The 26,111-nt window shown below is 41.9% G+C and overlaps 1 protein-coding gene across 3 annotated transcripts in view; it reads right to left on the bottom strand.

The window, feature by feature from the left end:
* Positions 1-497: 497 nt before the first annotated feature.
* The window catches only part of egln1a (egl-9 family hypoxia-inducible factor 1a), a 50,111-nt gene continuing 24,497 nt past the window's right edge, over positions 498-26,111 (bottom strand). The window contains exons 2-6 of one of the 3 annotated variants that reach the window (XR_013503307.1): positions 16,312-16,431; positions 8,002-8,191; positions 7,082-7,821; positions 5,853-6,017; positions 2,780-2,869 (exon numbers count right to left, since the gene is read on the bottom strand). Coding sequence is in view for 1 of the 3 variants with exons in the window: in XM_078272596.1 (XP_078128722.1) it covers positions 2,410-2,465; positions 2,578-2,645; positions 2,733-2,869; positions 16,312-16,431 (381 nt within the window). In the remaining 2 variants the exon portion in view is untranslated. Of the gene's footprint in view, positions 2,466-2,577; positions 2,646-2,732; positions 2,870-5,852; positions 6,018-7,081; positions 7,822-8,001; positions 8,192-16,311; positions 16,432-26,111 lie in introns of those variants that run through there. The other 2 variants (XM_078272596.1, XR_013503308.1) reach the window with 2 other exon arrangements.

Raw genomic sequence — 26,111 nt, 5'->3', positions numbered from 1 at the left:
ATGGTTGCATTTTAAAAGCACTAAATACATTATGTACCCAGGAATCTAACCGAAAACAATACTTTCAAATTTAGAAAGTGATTTGTTTTGTATATATGTAATATAAAAACATTCTCACAATGTATGTACTTGCAAGGCTCACGTTTAAGAGATTGGAAGTCTTGGAAAAGGTCTGCATTGGTTTTAAAATGTTAGATTAGTGACTCATTTTTATTAGAGCACTAATTTGTTTGTCATCTAATGCATACATTGTAAATATAAAGCCATTGATCACTTCAGCCATCAAAGGCTAAAACAAATGGTACATAGTGCAGGAGATTAAATAACCTTAGAAAAATCCATTTGCAAAGCCATTTATACAATAATGTACTGGGTGATAGTAGAATGTGCCACATGATCAATATAACACTTTAATCACATTAGGGGCTTTCCGACCGGAGGGATTTTTGCAGTTCTTAGAACTAAACGTTCCTAGAACACTTTTTTCGATTTTTAAGTTCCTCTGGCCTCAGTAGCGTACTTTTTTAGCTCCTACTTCAGAGCAGGGTCTTTTCCTTTTTCCTAGGTGTACTTGATTGGTCGAATTTATAAGTCACGCCCACTGCCAACTCGGAAACTTGCAGACAGAGCAACAAAGGGACATCTTTAACAATTTTCACCATCTTATTCATCATTAAATTCACTTCTGACAACGTTTTAGGCGAGAAATTAACTGTTTAGATTTTGAATATAGGCAGTCTTGCGAAAATTGATGCCGAATTGGCAATTTGCTTCAAAGTTTTCGGAGTTCAGAAGCCCCATCAAGTGAGGCGACAGCCAGCAAGCGCCTGCCCCGGCTTCTAGCTCGTCGCTCGGCCAGTCATGCTCGGACACCTCGCGGTAAGCTGGAGGTCTCTCAGACCGCTCTCGTAAATAAGAGGCTTTTTTATTTCGCCGTTGATGGTTCGTTTGTTTAAATATCACAACACATGTCCATCATAAGATTAACGGGAACCTGTGGTTAACTGTCTTTTCGGAGTTAAACTCCACAAGCGTGTCCTGCGGCTCGCCGGCCGTCACACACACAGTCTCACACACACACACACACACACACGTCCACAGCGCAGCAGCAGGCAGAGGTGGGGTCTGTTCCGAGTATAATAAAGCCCCGTCTGTGTTGAGCAAAACATTACGTGAATTACTATGAGAATGGACGTGCATTTAATATAGGAAAAGTGCACAAGTATTAGCATCATTTGTTGTTGTTGTTGTATGTGACGATGCTATAAAGACCGTTGCCGTGCTTGCGTCACTCTCTTACCCCTCCTACCAGTCCTTATGGCCACTTGGCCAGTGGGAATGCAAACAGAAAAAAAGATTTTGGGGGAGAGTAGTTCTTAGAACTGCTTAGAAGTGTACTTTTCCTCTAAAAAGTACAAGTACTATCCGGTCGGAAAGCACCTATTATCTTATTTTCAGTTTTAGTGATATTTGCTGATACGCTGTAGTTTTCAGAACAGTAAAGACAATGATTGGGGGGAAAAGTTGAATTTGCTGATGGTTGTCCTAAAGCTAAGTATGTTTTTCCTCTCACTTCTCAGAGTGAAGAATTTTATTTCCATCATAGGAAATCTAATTAATGCTGGGGTCCAGAAAATCAGACAAAACAGGTGGAATACACTGTAGGCCTGCAGAGGGCAGCATGAAACTACATATAGTGCAAACAGGACAGCTTGAGAGGCAGTAGTCATACTGCTGTCAGTTGTATGTTTTTCCCTAAAGCTGTGCTAATTTAAATGAGTTGTATTAAGAGAGTGTAGGAGGCACAAGGCAACAAATGACAGTTAGCATCTACTGTGCTGAAAATAATTGAATTCAAACTAAGACCAAACAATTTCTCTCAGAAAAAAGGTTGTTTTTTTAATTCAGATCAGTCCTCGTATTATTGCAACCTCAAGTACATTTTGCAATACAGTAGCTTATAACAGCTAATTCCATGTGAAAAGCATAACACATTAAGCATATGCAGAACACTGTACCTTTAAGAAATTAACTGCAAAACAATATGCAAAAGATGTAGATTCTCTGGAAGCTTAATTCCTGTTGATTTTCTGAAAATGTAAGCTGTAAGCGCTTTTCACCAAAGAGGTGAAAGGGGTAAAAGACAAAAAACACACAATCCCTTTCAGTAAAATGTCATGACATTCAAGGTCCTCTGGGTTGCCCCAGTTTGCGGAAAACAAACAGAAATCACTGTTTTTGTTTGTTTTGTCTCCATAAGAATGGATCTTCCACCCACTCACGCAAAAGTCTGCCGTTTTGCCATGTAACACACACACACACACACACACACACACTCTCTCTCTCTCTCTCTCTATAGGCCACTTTACAGATAGAGCACTTAATGGCTGTAGGAAATGCAGGGCCCCCCTAGCTGGGATCTGATGGTTTACCAAGTTCAACCTTTACTCCTTTTTCTCCTGCACCTGCACACAGAGGAAACACAAACACAAGATATGATGTCAAAAGCATAAAAAACCCCAATGAGGGCCTGAAACAATGGAAGCAGGATTGTGTAGTTTGTACATCAAAACCTACCCGTTAAGTACTTTTCTTTAGCTCTGGCACGCTCATCTGCGTCAAAATACCACACCGTGATGGCATACCTGCGGAGACAATTAGAGATAGAATAAGTCACTGCATAATAGGCCGGATGATCTGAGTGTGTGCAGTGGACCGACTTGGATGCTGACCTGGTGGCAAAGGCGGGCTGAACCTCGTGAGGGTTCCGTCTGTCAGACCAGAACAGCAGCAGACGGTCAAATTTGGGCTCTATGTCGGCAAACTGGGCCTTTCCTTCTGGGAAGATACGAAGAAGGCCACCGTGCTCCTGAAAGACCAGAACAAGAAGAAACAACCTCGTTATGTATACAAATCAGAACAAAGCAATAGCAGGAAGGTAAGGAGACTGTAGTGAAGCCTCTCCAGTGATCACGGGGTTTTTTTTAAATTTTTTTATATTCCTGTTGTGTTCATCCGCATTGAAAAGTAAACATTCAGGGAAAGCAGATGAAGTCTCTTAAAAACTGCATGTATCACTCATACGAAAGATCCACTTAAATATATCTCATGTCGGGCTTTCAAAATTATGAACATAGGACAACAATGTTAAGGAAAAGGGTTGTCCAACTAAGGGCTAAGAGGAAAGCTCAGGATCGGAAGCAACAGCGGGGGGACGGCTTTCCTGTGGAGGGATAGGAAGAATAACCCACAGGAAAACTGCTCTAGCTGGATAAAGGACCTGGAGAGTGAAAAAGCAGATTGCTGCAAGCGTGCCGCTTAAACTCTCACACAGCTGATATGATAGGCCCCTCTCTTCACACGCAAACCAGCAGAGCAAAAAGGTTCACACCCTTTGTCGGGAAAGTAATGCTATTCCCATTTATACTATTTGAATGGGGGGGAATGCCGGTGGTGTGACAAAACTAAATTAAGCACAATGGGGTCATAGAAGACAGGAGAATTATTTTTCTTTTTGCAACATGTAAGCAGCTCAAGCACCACTGTTTTTTATCAACTGTTTGACTGCACATAAAGCCTTACATTCAGGCTGGCAGCCTGTAAATGATAAGAGTGAGCACAGGATGACCCCTTGCCTGCAGGGCATTATCTTCTGATCTACATCAAGCTGAATTAGACTAAATGCAAATGACAATACATTACAACCCAAAGATGTGATGTACGTTAAAAGTCTGGATGGATACAAGCAGTATACTGTATGATACACTATGCTGTAACCCAAAACAGACCCCAACTGACTTTTGAAATGTTTTTTATTTTTTTAAGTTAGAAAGAAAAATGCACACTAATACAATCCAATAAGTAAAAATGCCTCAGCATAAGTTATTATTTTGATCTTTAGTGCAGTCTTTTAGGTGGGAACTGCTTTTGGATTAGGGTTGGGAACCGAAACCCGGTTCCAGATTAGAACCGATTCCAAAAGTACCGGGTACCTGTAAAAATAAATAAATAAAATCGGTTCCGTTTATCGGCTCCTCAACAACTACACATTGGCACTTTTTTTGGAATGGACGACGCTGCGCAAAGCAATATATTTTGTTTCGTTTAGGCAGTATAGGCAAGAGTCAGCTGTGCGCAATGGACCGCAGGTTTTCTACTCCGCTCTGATCGCTCTTTGGGGATCATCATTTGTATTTTTTATGTATGCAAATACATTAGAGAATCACAATAAAGGAAATCTTAAACTTGAATCTCAACCCAGTGATATGTGTTTTTGCGTTTTAACTCCTGTGTTGTTTATATTGACCGCCATTTCATGTTTGAAGTTAAAGATGTTGGGTGACGTTACTTCTTGTTGACGTTCGAAGTAGAGATGGCCCGATACCATTTTTTGCTTCCCGATACCGATTCCGATACCTGAACTTGCATATCGGGCGATACAGAGTACCGATCCGATACCAGTGTGTCATATATTTTATTATGTTTTAACAACTGTATACTACTATCCCTGTATGGATGTGATATGATTTCTCGCTTTGTTGTCGGTCTGGCTCAGGTTAAACTCTTTGTGAAACATGAACAAACACAAACAATGAACGCCACAGAACTTTCTTTTTTTATCCAGTTTGACAGTCAGTTATAATGGAAAAAGAACATAAACAAACTACTTTAATGTAGATGTTCTTTAGGGCTTTCTTACGTGGTATCTGATCGGTGCATGAACTCCAGTACTTCCCGATACCAGCGTTTTAGGCAGTATCGGAGCCGAAACAGATACTGGTATCGGAACATCTCTAGTTCTAAGTATTGTCAAACCGCCCGCCCCTCCCTCCTCCTCATCCCGTCTCCCTCCCTTCCGCGCACTAATACATCTATGGCACTAACCCCCCAACCACCACCCCCAAATCCTTTTTGTCGTTTATTGGCTGGAACACTGTTTGTTATGTTTAGTGTTGCAGGTTGGTCAGTTTGTTTTTGAACCCCACATTAATTCGCTATGATCAGGACACGGGGAGAACGGAGAAATCAGTCGGGGGCGGTCTTTGCATGGCTATTAATGACAGGTGGGCAACGAACTATACTGTTCGTGAGAGGCACTGCTCTCGCAACTATGAAATTATGGTGGTGTCGACTCGTCCCCACTATCTACCCCGTGAATTCCAACAAATAACTGTGATCCTTGTTTATGTACCTGGTCCTGACAACAAACTTGCATCAGAGCGCATTTCAGAATGCTACAACAATGCCGCCTCCAGGGCACCTGGTCAGCCCGTGTTTCTGCTTGGGGATTTCAACAGCTGTGACGTCACCCCATTACTCCCCCAATTAGAGCAGTATGTCACATCAGCAACGTGATTGGATAGGACGCTGGATTTATGTTTTAGAAACATTCCAGGTGCATATGTATCCAAGCCCCGTCCTGCCCTTGGTCTGTCAGATCATAATGTGATATTACTACTGCCTAAATACATTAAAAACACAGAAGATTCAGACAAAAACCACCCATGTCTAGAATACTGAATCTGTAGAAAGGCTGAGGGGATGCTTTGAGCTCACAGACTGGGAAATGTTCTTTGAGGCCTGCAATGGTGACTTGAACACACTTAATGAGTCCATTTGCTCTTCTATATATATATATATCTATCTATCATTCTGTGCAGACAGTGTCAATTCCATCTAAACAAGTCAAGATAGTTGTTAATAACAAGCCTAGGATTACAAAAGAGCTCAAATACTGTCTAAATTTGCTTTTATTCAAGGAAACAATGTGTCCAAGATCTCAGAAAAGCTTTAAAGCATAAGATCAAGCTTGCCAAGCTTAATTATAAGAACAAAATGGAGGAGAGGTTCACCAGGGGAGATGTGAGGGATGCCTGGAAGTGTCTTAACACCATGATGGGCAGGACTCAGAATGCTGGCACGATCCAATGCCCAGATCCTGTTGCCTTTGCAGAGGAACTGAATACTTTCTATGCCAGGTTCAACAATGCAGATCCTGCTGAGGGTTGGATCTAGGGCTGGGCGATATGGCAAAAAATATGATCACGATAATTTTTTCCATATTGATCAATATCGATATTTATCACGATATATAATTTGATAATGCAGCCAGTTTGAAGAGTATCCTGATAATGACTGAAGCCTGGAGAAACCAGAGGGTTAATTAGTTAAACTTTATAATATATAAATGAATTAACATAAAAAATAGAACATAATTTAACAGTTAACTGTGCAAACATGCTTTGTCTGCCTTAACAAAACAGTACAATTTAGTAATGTAAATGCAAATGTAAATAAAACAAAAAGCTGTGACTGCTATCACGTTCCTTTTGGCAGGGCAGCAAACATCAAGTGTATCACAAAAGCCCTGGCACATTTAAGTACTCAACTGTAACATAACATTAATTATGTACTGGTTTTGCATCACTCACATGTTTTAGAGGTAGAAATCTGAGTAAAAAGTACAAAATGTAAACATTGTACAGTCCTTCCAGAAAAATGCGGAGTTTTTCAAAAATCCTTGATTATGTGGCACGTTTTCTTAAAAAATGCGATGGAATATGCAGGATATTTATGCAATTTTATGCGATGAAATTGCGGGAACTTGCAAAAACTGCGGTGTCATCATGGCTTTATCGCGGGGTTTGCAGCTTTTTCGATGATGTTCACGTCGCGTAATTACATCACTTCATAACGTTCCCATGGCAACAGGGGAAAATGGCTGCTCTTGTGTGAAGTAAATGCAACATTTTTCAACTTTTTGCTAAGATATATGTGACATTTTTTGCAACGAAAATGCGGGATTATGAAGAAATCGCCAATTTTGCGCAGAAATCGGCAATTTATGCGGCGAAAGTGCGGCGTATTTGAAAAAATGCAGCCCCCGCATAAATATGCAGACTTTGGCTGATTATGCATTGAATTATGCGATCGCATAGTCACGTTTTTCTGGAGGGACTGATTGTAATTGTAAACCAGTCATTATGCTATATCTTTTAGCTAGTGCACATCATTTGTAACCCCATTATAGGTTTTTGGCCAGAAAGACTAGTCTGTCCACAGTGTCTGGCTTCAAACTGACCAGAAGTAGCAAGAGAGTAGGACTTCTTGAAAAAGCTGCCCAGTGTATTCTTCTGCATTTTGGCTGGTGTAGCTGCTGCAGCATCTCCTCTGCCTCCCCCCGGTACAGTAGATCTGAATGCGAGAGTAGCTTGCGATGTGCTCCGACATTTATCCAGCATCTGAGCCACAGCTCTGGATTTCACAGCCTCAACCTTGTCATCTTTGATGTAGCGGGTCTTGAACCGAGGATCAACTAGGGATGCCATGTTCAGGAGGTCATCAGTGGCAGCATCATCATATTTCTCATTCAGACAGCTGATGATGGTTGAGCTCTGAGTCATCAGCTTCTGGTTTCAACACCTCCTCATTAAAGAGCTGCAGCACAGGTTTCAGGTAAGACACACTCACATATGCTTCACCAGAAAGGGCATCAGTGAAGTCAACAAGTGGGTTTAGAGCCTTGTGGACAGACTCCAGGACATCAATGTCCTGCCATGAGGGAACCAAGTGCCTTGTTTTTTTAATCAGCTGATAAAACCTTTGCAATGGCCTTCTCCTGCTCCAGCACTCGTGCCATTGTTGCATGGCGGGACCCCCACCTGGTGGGTGATTCTGTGATCAACTTGTGCTTGGGTAGTTTGAGCTCCTCTTGAGCAGCTGCTAGTTGTCTTTTCTTTTTCCATAAGAAAGAAAAAGCACTGACCACTTTTTTGCACACACCCATGGCTCTTTGGATTCTCTTCTCTCTCACACTTCCCTCTGAAGATAAAGAAGAAAACAGAATAGGCACATGCTGTAAAACTTGTACTTGTAACTTGGCAAAGAGGATAATACAAATTACAGCTTTTGTGATAATTCAACATTATTGTTATGACTAGTATTATAGTTAGTTATCATTATTATATTTCCTCTGCCAAAGGGATGTGTTCATTAACTTACCAATGGCTAGATGCAGCCGGTGACCAAAACACTGCAGGCGAGTCCAATCTTTAAGTGAAACAGCCTTGACAACGTTTGCCCCATTGTCCGTGGTGATGCACACCTGTCTGTCTTCACTAAGTAGGGTTGATTTTGATGCCAAACCGGTACTTTTAAAACAATTCCGATTCCTAAACAGATTCTTGAAAAACTGAAAAATGACAAATTAAAGGCTCTTTTATGGAGTTTTTTAAAAATAAAATATTAATGTTTTAAAGTACTTACATATATAATAAGTAAACCTCAGTCACCTAACACACAACTACTATAATTTAACAAATAACAGTTACACTATTAACAAGTAACAACAAAATGTTGTTGAGTTGGTATGCCAACCAGCTTCAAACTCTAGCAGTTCTTTTGCAGAAAAATGACCATATTTGCCTTCTCTGGCAAGATACGACACCTCTCCTGACTTATGGCATGTTCTGCACAGGAGAAAACTCTCTCAGATGGTGTTCAAGAGGCCTGTACACACAGGTATGAGTTTGAAAGGGCAGACAATTTGGGGAGGCTGTCTCGCTTCCCCCACCACCAGGCTACAGGTTCTTGTCCTGAACGACAGACTAGCAGAGCTAGTGTAATATGTTTACTAGTGATCACGTGCAGTGAATGGTTAATATGCTTTTACGTCCGTTTTGGTGAGCCCAGAGGGAAAATATGGCATTTTAAAAGCAGCCTACATTTACGATAGCTAGCTAACGGTAGACTACAGATAAAGTGTGATATTTTAAACAAAAAGCCGTCTATCAGCAGTGGTTGTAGAGTGCATGTCAGAGAATAGTGCGGACACGCGCTTCACACCGCGAGCTGGCACGTGCGCCACTCGGCAGAAAAGGGAGAAAGAAAAAAAAAAAAGTCTGCCGCTGTCCGGAGCGACAGAGGGAAAATATTTCAGTCGGAACTGAAATGAGGAACCAAACTTTGCATTCTAATCCGGTCCGAATACTACCGTTTGCGTAGGAACCGGTTCCATAGTGGAACCGGGTTTCGGTACCCAACCCTATCACTAAGGCCCCAAGATGCGAGTGCATCCTCCAGCCCCTGGCTGATCCTTTCGGCGTATGGTCTTTGAGAAAATATGCCGTCTGCAAGCATCTGCTTTGAAGAGTCCACTCCTCTTCTATGTAATGAATTGTGAAGCTCATATATGGCTGATGTACGGCTGGACCATAGGTCGGCGGTTGAGGCAAAGTATCTCACATCCCTTAGCTGAATTTCCAGCTTTCCACGGCACACTTCGTAAAGATGAGGCAGTGCCATTTTGGAAAAGTATTTTCTACCTGGGAGTTCATACCTCGAGTCCAGCACTTTAATCAATTTCCCGAATCCGTCTTTCTCCACTGTGCTCAGGGGCATCATGTCTTTCGCGATAAAGTAACTGCGCTGGTTATATCCTTGCTCTTTTTTGATCACTTTTCATATGGGGCAATTGTCGCAAAAGACGACACGATTAATTGTTGTTTTTCAGCCCCGCTAACAGCACTAGAACCACTAGGACATTGGACAAAACTTGTGGGCGGACTAACGTTAACATGGGCCCGCATTTTCAAACACTCTGTGTGGTCGCTGGGATGGAAAGATGTGCTGTGTTTCCCGTCTTGGTCGACATGGACTGACGGCATATTTTGCAGACCGTGTTAATCTGCGCTTCGTCACTTTTGAGATATCCAAACCACTTCCATATAATTGACGTCGGCGACCTCGGCTTTGGAAGATAACGCAAGTTCACTTTCGACGTTGCTTTCTTGCCTATGCCCCTCGGTTCCACTCATTTCGTCCATTTTCTTCACCGCCGGTAGCTCATACAATGCTCTGTGTAGGCAATGGGTGTGTACTTTGACGTGCAAGCCAAAAACTACTACTTCTATTGATGTTTTTTCGGCGGTTGGCAAACAACTTTTGGTGCACATTACCGCCACCTTCTGAAATGGAATGGTGTTTATTTCTGCTGTGTGATAGGCTGTTAGATCTATCCATCGAGTAAAATATGTCCAAGTTAATCATCGTTATCGACCCAAATTTTATTGCGATCCCATATCGAGATTGTTTTATCGCCCAGCCCTAGCTGGATCCCACACAACATGAGCCATTGCTCTGAATCCATCTGTGTGGCGAAGAGGGTTGCCTCCATCTTTACCGTCTCCATTCTACCAAAGCTCCTGGCCCGGATGGACTGAAGGGACGCATCTTAAAAGGAGTGTGCACCTCAGCTAGCTGGTGTGATGACACAACTTTTCCAGCTGTTCCTTGATGCCAGCTTTGTACCCAGGGCATTGGACATCATACCTGTTCCCAAACGACCCAATGTCAAAGCGATGAATGACTTCAGACCTGTGGCACTTACCTCCATCCTCTGCAAATGCATGGAGAGAGTTGTTGCAGATGAACTCATCACCATGGTCGGAGAGAGCTTGGACCCACTACAGTTTGCTTATAAATCAAAGCGAGGTGTAGAGGATGCCAGCCTGACTCTTCTGGACACTGTAACAAGACACCTTGACTCTCCCAACTCCTTTGTCAGGATCTTATTTATGGATTTCTCATCTGCATTCAATACAGTGAACATCAACACTCTTCTGCACCGCCTCCAACAGCTGCAAGTTAGCCCAACTCTGACACTCTGGATTAAGGAGTTTTTAAAGGACAGACCACATCATGTGAGTTTAAATGGGTTTAAGTCCACCAACACTATTTTAAACACCGGAGTGCCTCAGGGCTGTGCGTAGTCACCTGTCCTATTCTCCATCTATACAAATGAGATCACCTGCAGCAGCAACAGACTCAAGCTATTTAAGTATGCAGATGACATGGCCTTGGTGGCCAACCTCACTGATGACGACTCCCTGTCCACTTACAAGCAGTATGTCAACACAATGGCACTTTGGTTCAAGAGAAGCTCACTGGAGCTTAACATCACCAAGACCAAGGAACTGTGTTGCCACAATTTACCAAAAGGCCCAACAGCGCATGTGTCTCCTCAGAAGTCTTAAAAGGATTTGAAGTGAGACAGGACATTCTATCCAGAGTATACCAGTCACTGATAGAGTCTGTCATCGCTTTCAACATCAAAACTTGGTATAGCTTCCTACCAAACAAATATAAGAGAAAGCTGGCTCGGATAGCCAGGCAAGCCGTTGAGATCATAGGCATTCCACTAGGGGTGGTACGGTTCATGAAAAAACATCCAAACCGCTCGGTTCGTATGTCTCGGTTCGGGGCATGTGTGCGTCGCACGGTTCATCAGTACACTGTTAATGTGCACTAACCACTTACTGCCGTAGTGCCCACTTTCGACACCTATGTTAAAACACTTACTGGAAACGACGAGGGGGATGAGCGTGACAAACACAACACATGGCAGCTGATTGGACGAACGCGTCACGTGGTTCTTGCTGCTCCCGAATTTCAAAATAGACTCTAATGGCGTCTCGTTCTGAATACGATCTCATATTTTACGAAAATAGTTCATCGAAAAGTGTTTCTGAAAACATTTTAAGCGAGAAATAGGCCATACAGTTGCTGAATCTGTCTGTTTTTTTGATCGACAAAGGTCAGTTTAAAAGATTTTCGTCAGATTTTGAGAGGAGCCGACCGCTCCTCAGGTGGAGTGTGGAGTGCTGCAGGTCACGTCACGTGCAGAAATGTCAAGTGGGAGAGATGAGGAAGGCTGCCCGGAGTTGGAGGATGCACCAGCGTCGTATATAGTCTGGTGCGTGGGAACATTTTGGATTTCATGTTACCTATGATGACAGCAGAAATAAAACAATAGATAGAACTGCCACTGTGTGCATGTATTGTGCAACATGCATTCAATATGCTAATTTTAGCTATATATCATATGCTGAAGTATATTTCTGGAGTGTTAAAGATTAAAAGAAAAAATAACAAGAACCGTACAGAACCTAAAACCGTGACCCTAAAACCGTGATACGAACCGAACCGTGGATTTTGTGAACCATACCACCCCTACATTCCACAAAAACAGCCATCTGATCTTTATATACAAGCAGTGGAAAGAAAATCCAACTTCATCATCCAGGATGCCTCCCACCTCCTCCACCATAGCTTTGAGCTATTACCACCAGGAAGAAGGTTCAGAGTGCCTCTGGCTAAAAAGTCATTATACTATATAACACATCCTTCATTCCCAATGCAATACATATACAAAACCCATGCCACTGACACATCACACACACTCTGCCTTCAATCGGAAGAACATTTTCTAACATGGCAATATATTAGACAATAAAGCTTTTTGAATCTTGAATCTTTAGGCGCAGCAGTTGTTGCTTTGAACCAACAGTCGTGTTCTCGGTGTCATCACACACACCTAAACCACACCCGTATCTTCTAGTAGCAGTAGTTTGGACACAAACGCATTACTTAAAGCCTGGCAAGATGGATTTGTGTGTACTTGATCGTGTGAATTCTCGCGTGATCTTGTGATATCACAAGAATCCAGCTGCTGTGCGAGGTAAGTAAACAGTGGATGGAAAATGTCTGACACCCTTCCAAGTAACACAAATCTAATCTAGCCAAACCTAACACCCCTATGCCCGCTGAGAGCACGTTTCACAAAAGTGCTACTTTCCACAATGTGATTCATGCCATGTGTTAAGTGTGAAGGCTGGATGGTTCTGGAAGAAATGACAGGAATGATGACTACTGATTGCTGAATACTGAAGCCATGACAACGAGTGGTGCGAATGTGTCTGCATGTCTCTGTGTCAGCTGTAGTAGACTGGTGACCTGTACTTGCCTCTCACAAAATGCATGCTGGGAAACACTCCCACCCCCTGCTAACCTGAGCAAGATAAGCACTTTATAGAAAACATAGCACTTTTTTATAGCACTTTTGCATCCTAACAAAAAGTATCTTATTTCACTTATTCCACTCAGAGCAATGTTTCTCAAAATAGCAGCAGTTACAGAGGGCTATTTTATCAGGGTTCATATTTACAAATTAAAATATTGAATAGCATTTCTTTTTTGGGGTGGAATTTAAAGCATAATTCGCAGAGAATCTGTACTGAAAGCAAAGTATTTCCAATGGCTGATTCATTTTCTTCTACTTTGACTTTTGATTGCCTGTATCTTTTTCCGCCCACTTATTTTTGTCACATGGATGCATGGGAATAATTCAAAAGTTGCAACTTGTTATGCATTACAGAAGTACATGACGTACCACACTGGGACTTGAGAATAAATATATAACAAATACTTCAGTATTGTAGACTTTGATGATTATTAAGCTTTAATACTTCATACAATTCTATAAAATGAACCATATTACTGTGTAATCTGAGCTGAAATATGAAATATAAATGTTTGATTTACAGTACAGTTAACCTGACACCCACGGCTGCAGTTTCATAATTGTGTATAGGCGTGAAGCTGTTGCAAAAAAACATGATGGAGAAAATTGTGGGTAAATAACTGAAACAACTAAACCTGAACATTCTAAAGCCATGTCATTCTCTAATGGAGCCCCAGTATCTAGGCAACCAAATTGTATAAAACAAAGCTCATCTCACACACACACACACACACACACACACACACACACACACACACTCATCCCTAATAAACAGCCTATCAGAGACCAGATTGGAATCATTTAAATGTCTCAGAACATGGCTCGTTTGAATAATTGAAGCCTGTGCATGAACATCGAAATCATGCAACAGCTTAGTTGATTAACATAGGGGCAGTATGACCCACCTGATGCACAGTGTGTCAACAGGAAAAGCTGTATTCATAGAAATAGAATGAGAGTAGAGCGGACATTCCCATTCAAATCAACATAGCTGGATGGTCGGAGTGGCGGCCATTTTGATCAATCAATCAAACAACATTTATTTGTCACATGAAATCGTACAAGATAAAATTCCAGTGAAATGCTATCCCATCAGCTCCTTCAACAGCTCCTTCAACTTGTGCATAATTCATCACAAAGCAGAATTAGGCCGACAGATCGGCACACAGAAAAAGAGTCACGTTGATGTTAGACTACTGTTAGCTAGTAGCTAAAACACGGTTAAAATGCTGACAGCTAAACGGTGTAGTGTGACTGTATTTCACTGTAGATGATTCCAATACAGAGTGTTAAATGTTCTAAATAGGGTTGTCAATCGATTAAAAAATTTAATCTAATTAATTACATACTCTGTGATTAATTAATCGAAATTAATCGCATACATAATTAACGATGCCTGAACCGGTGCAGCAGTGTTTGTGTTTCAGAGCATCAGAGAGAAGCGCAGACATATCAGTGGCACCAGATTTCGGTAGCCAGGGTTGGCAGGAAGAAGATTTTTACAAGTAAATGTTCCAATTAATAATCCAGGCAGAACATTCTCGTCTCCCTCCTTCATTTTACAGTCCAATGGTGGCTAGAACGGCTCCGGGTCAAACCTCAATATGGAATGGATTAATCTGCGTTTTCTTTTTTAATGCGTTAATTGTTCTCAGATTAATTAATCGAAATTAACGCGTGTTATTTTGACAGCCCTAGTTCTAAATAAATAACATGTTTTAAGTAAATAGGTTTGGAATTATTTTCTACAACTGACATTTTTTTTACCGAAAGTACCAAAAAAAGGTATCGTTGCAAAAGACAGGTCCCTAATAGCTCTCAACTTGCCCTACTGCTTGTTTGATGGTCATACTCTGTTCAGTAACACTCATAGCCAGAAGACCGACTCTTGCATGGTCTGCACTCTACCACAAACGAACATCCAGAGGCAAAAACAGAGTTTCCTGTAATTACGTAATTTTCATATGCAGGTCTGGAGGTCAAGTATGTGAGGAAGTCTGGAAGACAATCTCTTGTCTACTTATGTGTCTTGTCATGTCACCGGCTCATCAGAGAAGCATAAAAGCTATGGACAATCTAATTTAATGAGGTACGTGGGTTTAATTAATTTTGGTTTGATTTTGGATGGAGACACGTCAATACGCTTTAAAGGTGCAATATGTAATACAGACAGCTACCGTTAAATAGTTACTGCAGTACAAATTCAAAATACTGGACAGAGTCGTCTCCCCCGGCCCCTCCTGCCCAGTCTTGAAGTTCACGGAGGTTGCCATGTTGAGAATGCAGCATCCAACAATGTTGCTAAAGGCTAGTCTCACATAGCCAGACATTATTCCACAGCACAGCGGAGTAGCTAACATTAGATGCTGGCTATGTTGACAGTCATAAAAGCACTTGCTCACGCGGAGCCCCCCCCCCACTGACAGACACACTTTCTCGGCCTAAAATTACGATAACAACTGCTGAAACACCACTACCTCATCGTCCTCTCTACCCGACTGACAGACACACTTTCTCGACTTAAAATTACATATTGTGATCAATTTGGGATTTAATACAGTAAATATATTGCATATTGCACCTTTAACCAGTATTTTACAAGTTAAATAAAGTTGTGATATCTTAGACATCCATCAAAGATATGGTAAAATGCTGTAAATACAATATTGTATCTATACATTGATTGACGAGAAAGCATGGATTAAGTAAATTGAGAGCACTTGCTCAACTTCTTTTTTTTATTATAAATGTCACTGAATGTGCACTGTGACTGAAGGCAGGCCTGTATTCAATTGTTCACATCAGACCTAGGGCAGGTGGTTGCTTCGAGCACCAGGTGAGCAGGCTCTGTCACACAGGACAATGCCGTCAGTGAAAGGAAGGCTCATAGGCTTTTTCAAAGTTAAAATATTTGACTATTTTATGAATGTTCCTTCAGCAAAACACAACCAAAACCCAAGTGCACCAAAACACCAAAATTGTTTGAAATGCTTATTTGATCCATATAGTAATTTTTCAGCAATGAGGTGAGTAATAAACTACCACAGTATCACCTAAAGTCTCTGTCTTCCGTCTGCCTGTGTATCCACTTACCTCCAGGCGTAACAGTGGATGTGTGGAAGGTAGAATGGGGGCGCTATTCTCTTTGATTGGGTGTGGCTGGATTAGCAGGATCTCTGCATTTTAATGGGATTATAATAAGCGAGAGTGGCCAAACAGCACCTAGTGACACGTAATCTCTTGTTATATGCTTGTGACAGGAACATCCGACATATGGCCTTTTTGCTAACCATTTTGTTTTGATGGTTATTTCAGTGATTATTGCAAATCACAATTGAATCAATGTCTATAACAAACATGCTAATTGCAAACAAGAGAATCTAATAAAGTTCCAACTGGAATAATTATCTAGTACTAATAGGCATTATTCCCTCCACACATCACTCACATACCTTGGCAGTCCAATCTTTATTAAGGTAATATATGCATGTGACACAGCGCCCATCGCCATTGGGATTATCCACATGGCGCACGTATCCTGTTCCCTTTCCAGGGTAACACGCCACCATTGCCTGAAGACAGGAAGATAAAAAAGCATGATTAGTAAAAACAGATACACAGAAAGCACATACATATGCATTCAATGTCTAGATCTTATGTGTCATTAAACAAGTTAACAGTACTGCCTGAACTTAAAGAAGGAACAGTCAAGGGTGCTTTGCTTTAAAACATTGTGTGTAGGTGCTGCAAATGCAGCTGCAAGTGTGGATGCGGTCAGTATGAACCGGGGGATGAAGCAGCTCAGACTGCCATTGTTGGCCCGTGATGTGGATGCAGAAGACGGTCTTGGCACAGCTAGATGGCTTTGTCCCTGCCTCACCTGCACCAAGACTGATACAAGCAGGGGCAGCTTACAACACAGCTGCCTCATTATAAACTTTAAACTAGCGAGAAAATAAACCGGAGATATCATGCAGCACGTCAACTTCCCCTTGCCTTTTCCTGCTCTATTAAGACTTGCATGATCTGCTTGGTTGTTGGCGGTGAAGCTGTATGAACTTGTGTAAAGCTCTTGTTGTATACAGTGTAAAAAGTCCCTGGGAAATAAGACACACAAGCGGTGACTCGCACACTGTACAGACTGGGGGACTGTGACAGAAGCACTTGACTTTTCTTCAGAGATAAGACTTCCATGGAAGACTGCAATATTAGACTGCAAATAGTATATCAGATATCAGACTATGAGCACTGGAAATTACAACCAACACTTGTGGGGACACCATGCAACTGTGTGGAGGAGCTGAGGTGAGTGGTGAACGTGCACAAACACACAGGGCAGATTCAGCCCTCATGCACCATGTCTAAGCAGTGATATGACAAACAAAAGGCAAGTTCCGTCACATTCTTCAATGCACTTGGATCAACATAAACCATAGCAACATTATTATAAGCACCCACGGCAGACTAAACTCCTTCACTTGCTCTCGCGCCAAGTGAAGTAATGTCAGACTTTCTATGTTTGAATCTTGAAAAAGTATCCCTTCTGCAGAGAAGATAGGATACACTATATTTAAAATATTTGGACTTGAAGGAGTTGAACAGAATCACTTAAGACTATGGAAGTCTGTCAGTCCACATACTTCTGATAAGATTAATTGTATTGTACTACATACCAACTGTTAAGGCTGCTCAATTAACAGAATATTAACTGCGATCACTATTTTGGCGTCTCACAATTAACTGAACATGATTGATTGCGATATTGACGTTTAAAATGCTTGCTCCGCTTATAGAATCTCCTGCTGCATAACAAATCAAGTGCTTCCTAGTCTTGCCTACCGGATGTACAGTTCTAGGATAAAGCCTGACATCTGGTGATGTCTCCACCCTTCCGCTATCTATTTTGCAAGGGCACCGTCACTGCATCCTGGGCTTAGCACCGCCCAGGATGGTGGCCATCGGTGTAAAGAAATACCACAGCAAAAGCCAGAGCTTTTTTTTCTCCTATCCCAGAATAGATAACCGGTAATAATGGGATAATAGCAATGCGAGACTTAGCGTTTCCTAAACTAACAGCCATTCACCAGGAGGTCGATCAAGATGTTTTGGCTTCACTTTTGGGGAGCTGTCATGCAGCTGCTTGCGCACCCTGCAGCCTGTGAAAAACTTTTCTGAATGTCGCGGCTGCAGTACACAGCAGAAAAGTAATATATAAGAGAGCAGACGGGAAAAAAAGAATCAAATGTCTCGAGCAGAAGGCGAAGACAAAATTTATATTTTGCTTATAGGATAAAATAAATTTAACTTTTTTTTTAAAGCCACCTTTTAAGCCCGCAGCATGTGAATGTTTGATGCACCAAAGACAGACTTTGCAGGGTTTCCCGCAGCATTTTGCAGCTAAGGCAGCTGCCTAAGCAACACACGCCTGCCGCCTTAACTACGACGTGTTACTCTGTCCTGTTTTCTCCCTTTCATTCCAAACCACACAGTTGACAACCTGCAGGTGGAGGCGGTGGAGACAGGCTCGGACATAAACGCCACGGGCTGCTGTGGACTCGTAAGCGGTTTCAGGAAAGTGGCTGCATGTGTCCGATAATGCACAGATTAGAACATTAACCGGTACAAGCCTATAGCTGTCCGCGGACACGGAGTGCGGAAAATGTGTCAGAGCCTCCCGGACGAGTGAACTGAGACTCAGTTTCCTGCTTGTCGTCAATGGTTAATGATTGGTTAACATTTAATTTCATTGTTCTATCTTTTGGAAGGCTGGCTGCCAAAAATCGCCACTTACTAGCTAATTAATTAGCCTGAGGTAAACGATAGCTATCAGTAAACAGAAGTGACGTGGTGGCTGGCGTCTGGTGTGTGCGCTAGACGCCAGCGTGCGCGCGCGCACACACACACACACACACACACACACACACACACACTTGTATTCATGTATTTCTCCGAATTATTTGAATATGCGACTGGAATACATTTGCTAAATAAATTTGTGGTGTTTTGTAATCCCATGTGGGATGGGCCAAATGTTTGGCATGACAGAAATAAAATGAAACTAAAACTATAGGAGATGCAGGGTGAATAAGGACAATCCTTAAATTTGATGCAAAGATTTTTATATTTGCTGGAATGCAGCCCAACATGGAAGTGAAAGCACGGTTTATTAAATGCAGTCCTGGTAACTGTATTGCAAATTCTGTACGTGTAAATTCCTTTCAAGCACAGTGTGTAAAAAAAACCCATCCACATCACACATACGTCTGAATCTTATTTTCCTATGCATCTGACCATAGTTGCTTGCGTCAGTCCACATTGTGCTCACATCTTTTGAGTGATGCAGGTTACCACTGCAATGCACGGTATGAGGGCCTTCAAAGCCGAAAAGCAACAAAACTCCAACATAAAGATGAGGGGGGTGGGGGGAGTCAAACTGACAAAGGTCTTCCTGTCGGTAAGACGCAATACAGTAAGCTTTTACAAAAAAGTGTGTGTGTGTGTGTGTGTGTGTGTGTGTGTGTGTGTGTGTGTGTAAAAGAGAGGGAAAGAGGGGCACAGACAGGGATAGCACAGAGGTGGGGCTGGAGCAGAAGAGAGGAGTGATCTGAAATAAACTTTGACTCCTGGCCTCCTTCCAGAGGGAGCAGTATTTTAATGGTTGTGCTACGTGCAGAGCGTGAGGAAGGTTGGCTGATCCTCGGCTATGTCACCCCTCCCACCCCTAACTGCTTGGCTCATACTGCAAGGCTGGGGATGGGTAAACAGTCTCTGCTAGGAAAAGCGCGTTTGTGTGGATTTAGATGTGTGAGGGTGGTGTGTGTGTGTGTGTGTGTGTGTGTGTGTGTGTGTGTGTGTGTGTGTGTGCGTGCGTTGACTGAAGGTGTGAGAGCTTTGGCACTCCGCAAAAACTCGGACACAGCAGTTTCACCTTTCATTTCCTTGGACTGGACAGCTGAAAAAAACTCTATAAAAGGTTCATCTACTGCAGGGAAGCTTAACTCCAGCACAAGCTACATTTTGCACCTATGAGCATGCCAGGTAGGGTCGTACTAAAATATACAACAAAAGCAAGCAAGTTTCCTGATGAATATGCCATTATTCCAGCTGGCACTTCTCAAAACCAACAACACTAGGTCGAAATCTAATATATGTATGGTCAATCTTCTAAATTGTTACCAAATTGTTTAGGGTTGGAATGTATGATTAACTGTTTAACCGTTAACCGGCAACAAGAATTTTGACCAAATAATAATAAATCAGTTAAAAACAATATTGTAAAAAACTTTGCACTAGGAAATTTCGTTTAAAGCTCTTTTTGTTTGCAGGTTCCATAAACTGTATGAAGTGAATTGTTAATATGAAGTAAACAAAATATTGTGATTGGTTTTCACCTCGCCCCTCAAAGAATAAAAATCTCTGCGCCGCAGGGCACACAATGTGTAGAAATGCGACGAAAGTGAACGCACGAGGCACAGCAGCGTAACTTTACTGATTATTCACATCTCCAGACATGCCTATAATAAATATACCTCTTAGTAGTATGTGTTTTTGGCATTCAGTGTTTCCCACACAGACTAATTTGTGGCGGTGCGGCACACAATCAACACCTGCCACCACATATTGCGTTTCATTATTTATTTATTTTTTTAACGCTATTTAAAACACGCAGCGCATTCGTTCAGCTGCATTTCCTTTCCCTGCTCTCCTCCGTCTCTCTGCCACTCACGCGTCTCTCTCACATAGGCCACACACAAGGGGGTAAGCTTCTCCTCGGAACACGTAGCTCCTATGGCGCCATTTTGATGCCAACAAGCCATCCCCTTCCGTTAGCATTCCATTGACTGCCATTCATTTTGGCGCCATTTTGACAGCAAATAACTTTACATCTGAAGTGTTTAAAGACTATTTGTCCATTGTTTATTTCTAAAGAAACACGACAATGTATAAAAGGCTCCATTACCTTGTATCTCACGTTATGGCTCCGTAGCAGACGTTTTTGTAAAAATAGGCTAACGATTGTGTCATAACCACGCGACTTACTGTCGCATAGTAGAGGAATTACAGTACAGGAGAAGCTCGCAGGCAGTTTCGACTGACATTAGCTGTTTAAGTTTAATTACTAATGTTAACTAGCATTTTAGTTAGCAATAATTAGTCTATGCCTATGTTATCTCCTTACATATACCTACGCTCTCCGTCTCTGCAAGACTGGGAATGATTGAGATTTCTCTTGGCACAGCTACCAGAAGACTTCCAACTTTCAGACAGGTTGCTCACGTCACATTTACGTTGTCTCTCTCAGTTGGAGGCTGCGCAGTAACGCTCAGCACTCACCGGAAAAGTGCTTCTAATATCCTTCACTGGTCTCCGTCCAGAGCAACTGGATCTGTTGGTCCATTTTATATATGTCAACAGACAGACAGACAGACAGACGGACAGACGGACACAGCCCCTCCCCTCCGCGCACACAGCGTCTGTCTCCATGAAAATGAGAGAAGACGGCTGGCGAAATTCACATTCAATTCAAATTCACACGCATTAAAAAGTGCTATAAAACATATTTCATATTCTGAATACAATGTTGTCAGTGTGTTAATGTTGGAGTCCCGACCCGACCCTTAGCAAACCAGCGATTGCGCCTGCTTTAGAAAGTTAACTAGTCGCAAGTTTGCGGTAAAATGCAGTTGGGTTGTCGAGGTCAAAACACTATATGTAGCAGCAGTGAATCAAATAAACTTATTATGATAAATAATGTTATGTCAATTTTTTTACTCTTACAATGAATGTTTGCTGCTTCAATCCAGATAAGAATTGAAAATTATTTTCCGCGACTGAAAAAGGCACATGTTGAGGATGAGGACCAGCCTGAACCAGAGGTATCAGTCTGAAACAGAGCTGAACAGTCCGACCAGTGTTATTAGTTAGGTTATTAATTTGTTTACAATATTTTCAGGCTTCTACCAGTGCTGCTCAAGCAGAAAGACAGGGTCAGGGAGAGAAAGAGATAGATTCGTTAGGCATTGAAGAAAGAGTAAGAGAGGACAGCATCCAACAGCGTGTCCTCCTCAGTTTTTGATACTTGATTGTTACGAAAATAAGTATTTTATCCGCTCCGATCTTCACGCACAACCATTTCTAGGGTTTACAAAGAATCATCTGAAAAAGGAAAAACATCCAGTATGCGCCAGTCCTGTGGGCAAAAATGCCTTGTTAATGCTAGAGGTCAGAGGAGAATGGGCCGAGTGATTCAAGCTGATAGAAGATCAACTTTGACTCAACCACTTGTTACAACCGAGGTATGGAGCAAAGCATTTGTGAAGCCACAGCACGCACAACCTTGAGGGGGATGGGCTACACCAGCAGAAGACCCCACCGGGTAGCACTCATCTCCACTAAAAATAGGAAAATGAGGCTAGGACGCTATCCTATCAATATGGGCCAACATTTCCAAAGAATGCTTCCAGCACCTTGTTGAATCAATGCCACTAAGAATTAAGGCAGTTCTGAAGGCAAAAGGGGGTCAAACACGGTATTAGTATGGTGTTCCTAATAATCCTTTAGGTGAGTGAATATCCTGTAATGTAATTGTAAGACTTATGATGCTTTTGAGAACCTATTGCAAATAAAAGCAAACTGTTGCTAAAAAGGAACTACACGCGGTTTTCACTTAGGCAACGTCACTGTGACTCAAACAAACTGCAGAGGCGACATAGTTTCGCTTCGTCTGCACCGCACCTCTGCGTGTGTGTATGTCAGAGCTGAGCCCCGCTCTCAGTCGACATGCAGAGAGGACAGATAAGCTTGCGCTTACGCACTCTCAGGTAGCCTACCAAAATTTGGCAGCGATTGATTTAATGTGAATCGGACCCCTGTACTACCGACGTCTTTCGGTTGGTACCCAAAAATGTACTGAGTTCGGTACCCAACCCTAGTCAACACCCTACAAATGTAGTATAGAAATACACGCACGCACGCACACACACGCAGACGCACACACACACACACGCGCATGCACAAAGATGTTACCCGCTTAAACATTTCTATTCATTTTGAATGAGACTGGAATGCAGATCAGCTAGTATCTGCAAATGCCAACATAGTATGAAGTGCTATTTAACTCCAGTTTGACTTTCATGTGATCTGGTCATGAGGACCCAGCAAGCTGATATGCAGTACAAGAGACACCAGTTTTGATCAAATCTTCAGTCAGAGGGCCACAGATAGCTTGGCGCTAAGACCTTGATGAAAAATGCAACATGCAGCAGCAATAGACAGAATCAGTGTAGCAGTTTCACTGATTCTTCATAATAAGACATGCACTATTACTACTGTATATGTCTATGCATGTTAATCCTTATTATTTACTTACAACTTCTACATTGCAGGAGGGTTTTCTTTTCGCCATTTTCACCTCTGGCCTTTACTCCTGTTTGAGCTTCCTTTCCTCTCAGCCACTTATTCTTCCGCGTTCCTCTGTGGCCCTCATTAGGAGGTTGACCTCGCTTGTTTGTTTACATTCCACAGGCATAGCTTTGGAGGCCCACTGGCACTTACAGGCAAAGAGTGAGCTAGTGTTAATTTCAGACAATTACTTTAAAGTAAGTGTCCGTAAGATTTTCATTATTAATTGTCTAGAAAGCGCATAACCAGTGTTTCTGGGTTTGCGCGACTTTGGCTACATTGAACGCGTAACGTATGCGGACCGTTAGCAGAGCGTATGTGCCGCGGAATGTATGTTTTAACTGGCTATACCAGCTGCGCACACACGGCGTAGGATTGTGTGAGTCACAGACAAAACAGAGCTTTTGGGAGTGTTGTAGTTCTTCAGTTTTTTGGAGCTGGCACAGCACTGTGAAAACGTCAATTTACTGTCAGCTGTTATCAGAGGACGCAGGTGAAAGAAACAAGAAATAAAAACAGAAACTCTCAAAATGAAACTGCCAATATGCTTATTCACAGTCATTAATTTGTTTCCTGTATATTGGTCGTTTAATTTAAAAGAAACAACCCAAAACAATGGTAGGGGAAACACTGATATCTATCAAAATGTGAGTTAAAACTATGGTGATTAAGCATATGACCCACTGATGAAAGCACTTGTATTTGCTGCTTTGCCAAGTAATAGACCTTTTTCACGTTACCCGGGCTGGGCATGCACTGGCTCCACTCGTTTGACCACTAACGCTACGTGCTAACCGTGCTAACACGGTCAACCGTGCTAACGCGGCTAGCGGGGGTCGGGGAGGCGCAATGTTTACGGCATGCTTCACTGCGGCAAGCATCGGCGGCTCCCCGATACCTAACTGCGTAAGCACTGTTGACTGTGTTAGCACTAATAGCATGGTTAGCCACGTTAGCTGCTGCGCCCCCAGCTATATCATCTCCACGGCTGCGTGCGTCTCCACACGACTCTCATCTTCATGGATTTATGAGATCTTAGCTCATCTTAGACTAAACTGCTATCAGTGGGAACTGGAGCATGTGAAGGCCTCATTCCACATCGCGCAGGTGAGAGCTGCCAATCTACTGATGTTATTCAGTCGACACTGCTTGTTTTCTAAAGGAACTCTGAGAAATGAGGTCCCAGAGGCATGCCTGCAATTACATTTGACCACCAAAGCTGGCGCTAGAAACAACCTAACTCAAATCTTCAAATAACAACTTTCATATCTATTTTTGTTATGAAACAACGTCACTGTTGATAGACAGGAGACAATTTCTTAATATCCATGACAATAATGAGTTGTTCATCCAGAAAATAAAAAATAGAAAATTTAAAAACACATTTGACTTAATCCCTTAATATCTGAAGTGGAGATTATACATGGGGGAACCCTCTGTGTGGGAGAGACTAATCTGTCCCATGCAAGTCATGTGCTCATGTTTATTTTTCTTCCTCATTCTCAATTTGTCTCAGACAACTGCAACTCAAACCTAGCCTGGGAAAACCCTGACGAACTTCCGGCAAATTTGAGATTTGCTCTGCAAGTCCGTCTGGCCAAGAGCCCATTCAAGCCAATTTCCAATTTTTCCAAATCAAGGCACCAAATCACGACCGTTGAGGCGGGCTTTACACGAAGACGATAGCGCAGCGACGGCAAGCAGTTTTTTGTTTACATTCAACATGACGGCCACCGAAGCGCAGCAACCCGTTGATGCCGCTGCTACGTCACCCGGATCGTTGGTCTGATTGGTTGAAGGACTATCCAATTGTGCCCAGAGGCATTTGAGCGGCGTCCATTGGCGACGCCCCTTTGGAAATGAGCTGTGAATGAACCTTCCCCAGACCCACTTTCAGTTATAACTGAGAAGGGTCTGGTGTCAACCAGGCTAACTAAAACCTCAAATAAAACAAACTGAATGGGACACGTAGGCCTGTCACAATACGCAATAAATCAATCAAATAAAATGAGCTCGATAATTTTGGAAATTATGGCGGCCGGAAAAATTTCCATTTTATTTATTGTTTTTGATTGTGTTTGGTTTTTATTTCAGTGCATTTTTTGTTTGAGAGTCAGAGATTGAGAGTCCATTTTATTTATTGTTTTTGGTTGTTTTGTTCATTTATTGCGGATATATAAAATGTCTTCCAGTTCCAGTGTTAAATATTCTTTAGAAATAAAAGTGTATTGATCTTTGAAAAGATGAACCTGCATTATTATATTAGATGAAAATGTTCTCAGAACGACAATATTATCGTTTATCGCAATAATTTCTGGGACAATTTATCGTCCAGCAAAATATGTTATCGTGACAGGCCTAGGGACATGACAAGCACAAGCAAGACTTACATGTGTATGTGAGGTTAGATCCACAGATTTACTGTTAACTAACTAATCAATTTAAACCAGACTTGCAGTGGGTTTACCATTCCGTGACTTTATCTAAATAACCTGTTGCAGTGTTTCCACTAGAAAAATATCGGTGCCGGTCATGTGATCTGTAAGGTTTCATTTTACCGCTGAAATGGGGAAAGTTCCGGTTCTTTAAAGTTTGCCTATCTGAAGAAAATATAACGATCAAATAAAATAAAACAATACAAATTACAGTTTTTTCAAACAAACTGGCTCATAAAATAAAGTGCATCACAACACATTGCAAGTTGAATCAAAATAATTTATGTTTGCAAGGCCGAAATAATAAAATAATACAAATTACAGTACAAACAAACTGGCTCATAACATTATAAAATGCAGACTTGAATTAAAATAGCCTAATTAAAGTTTGCAAGCCAGATCTAACAATAAAAATA

The sequence above is a fragment of the Sander vitreus genome, chromosome 17, assembly GCF_031162955.1.
Source record: "Sander vitreus isolate 19-12246 chromosome 17, sanVit1, whole genome shotgun sequence".
In the NCBI taxonomy this organism is placed as follows: domain Eukaryota; kingdom Metazoa; phylum Chordata; class Actinopteri; order Perciformes; family Percidae; genus Sander; species Sander vitreus.
The sequence above is the reverse complement of the archived record's forward strand: the minus strand, read 5'-3'. Positions and strand labels throughout refer to the sequence as shown.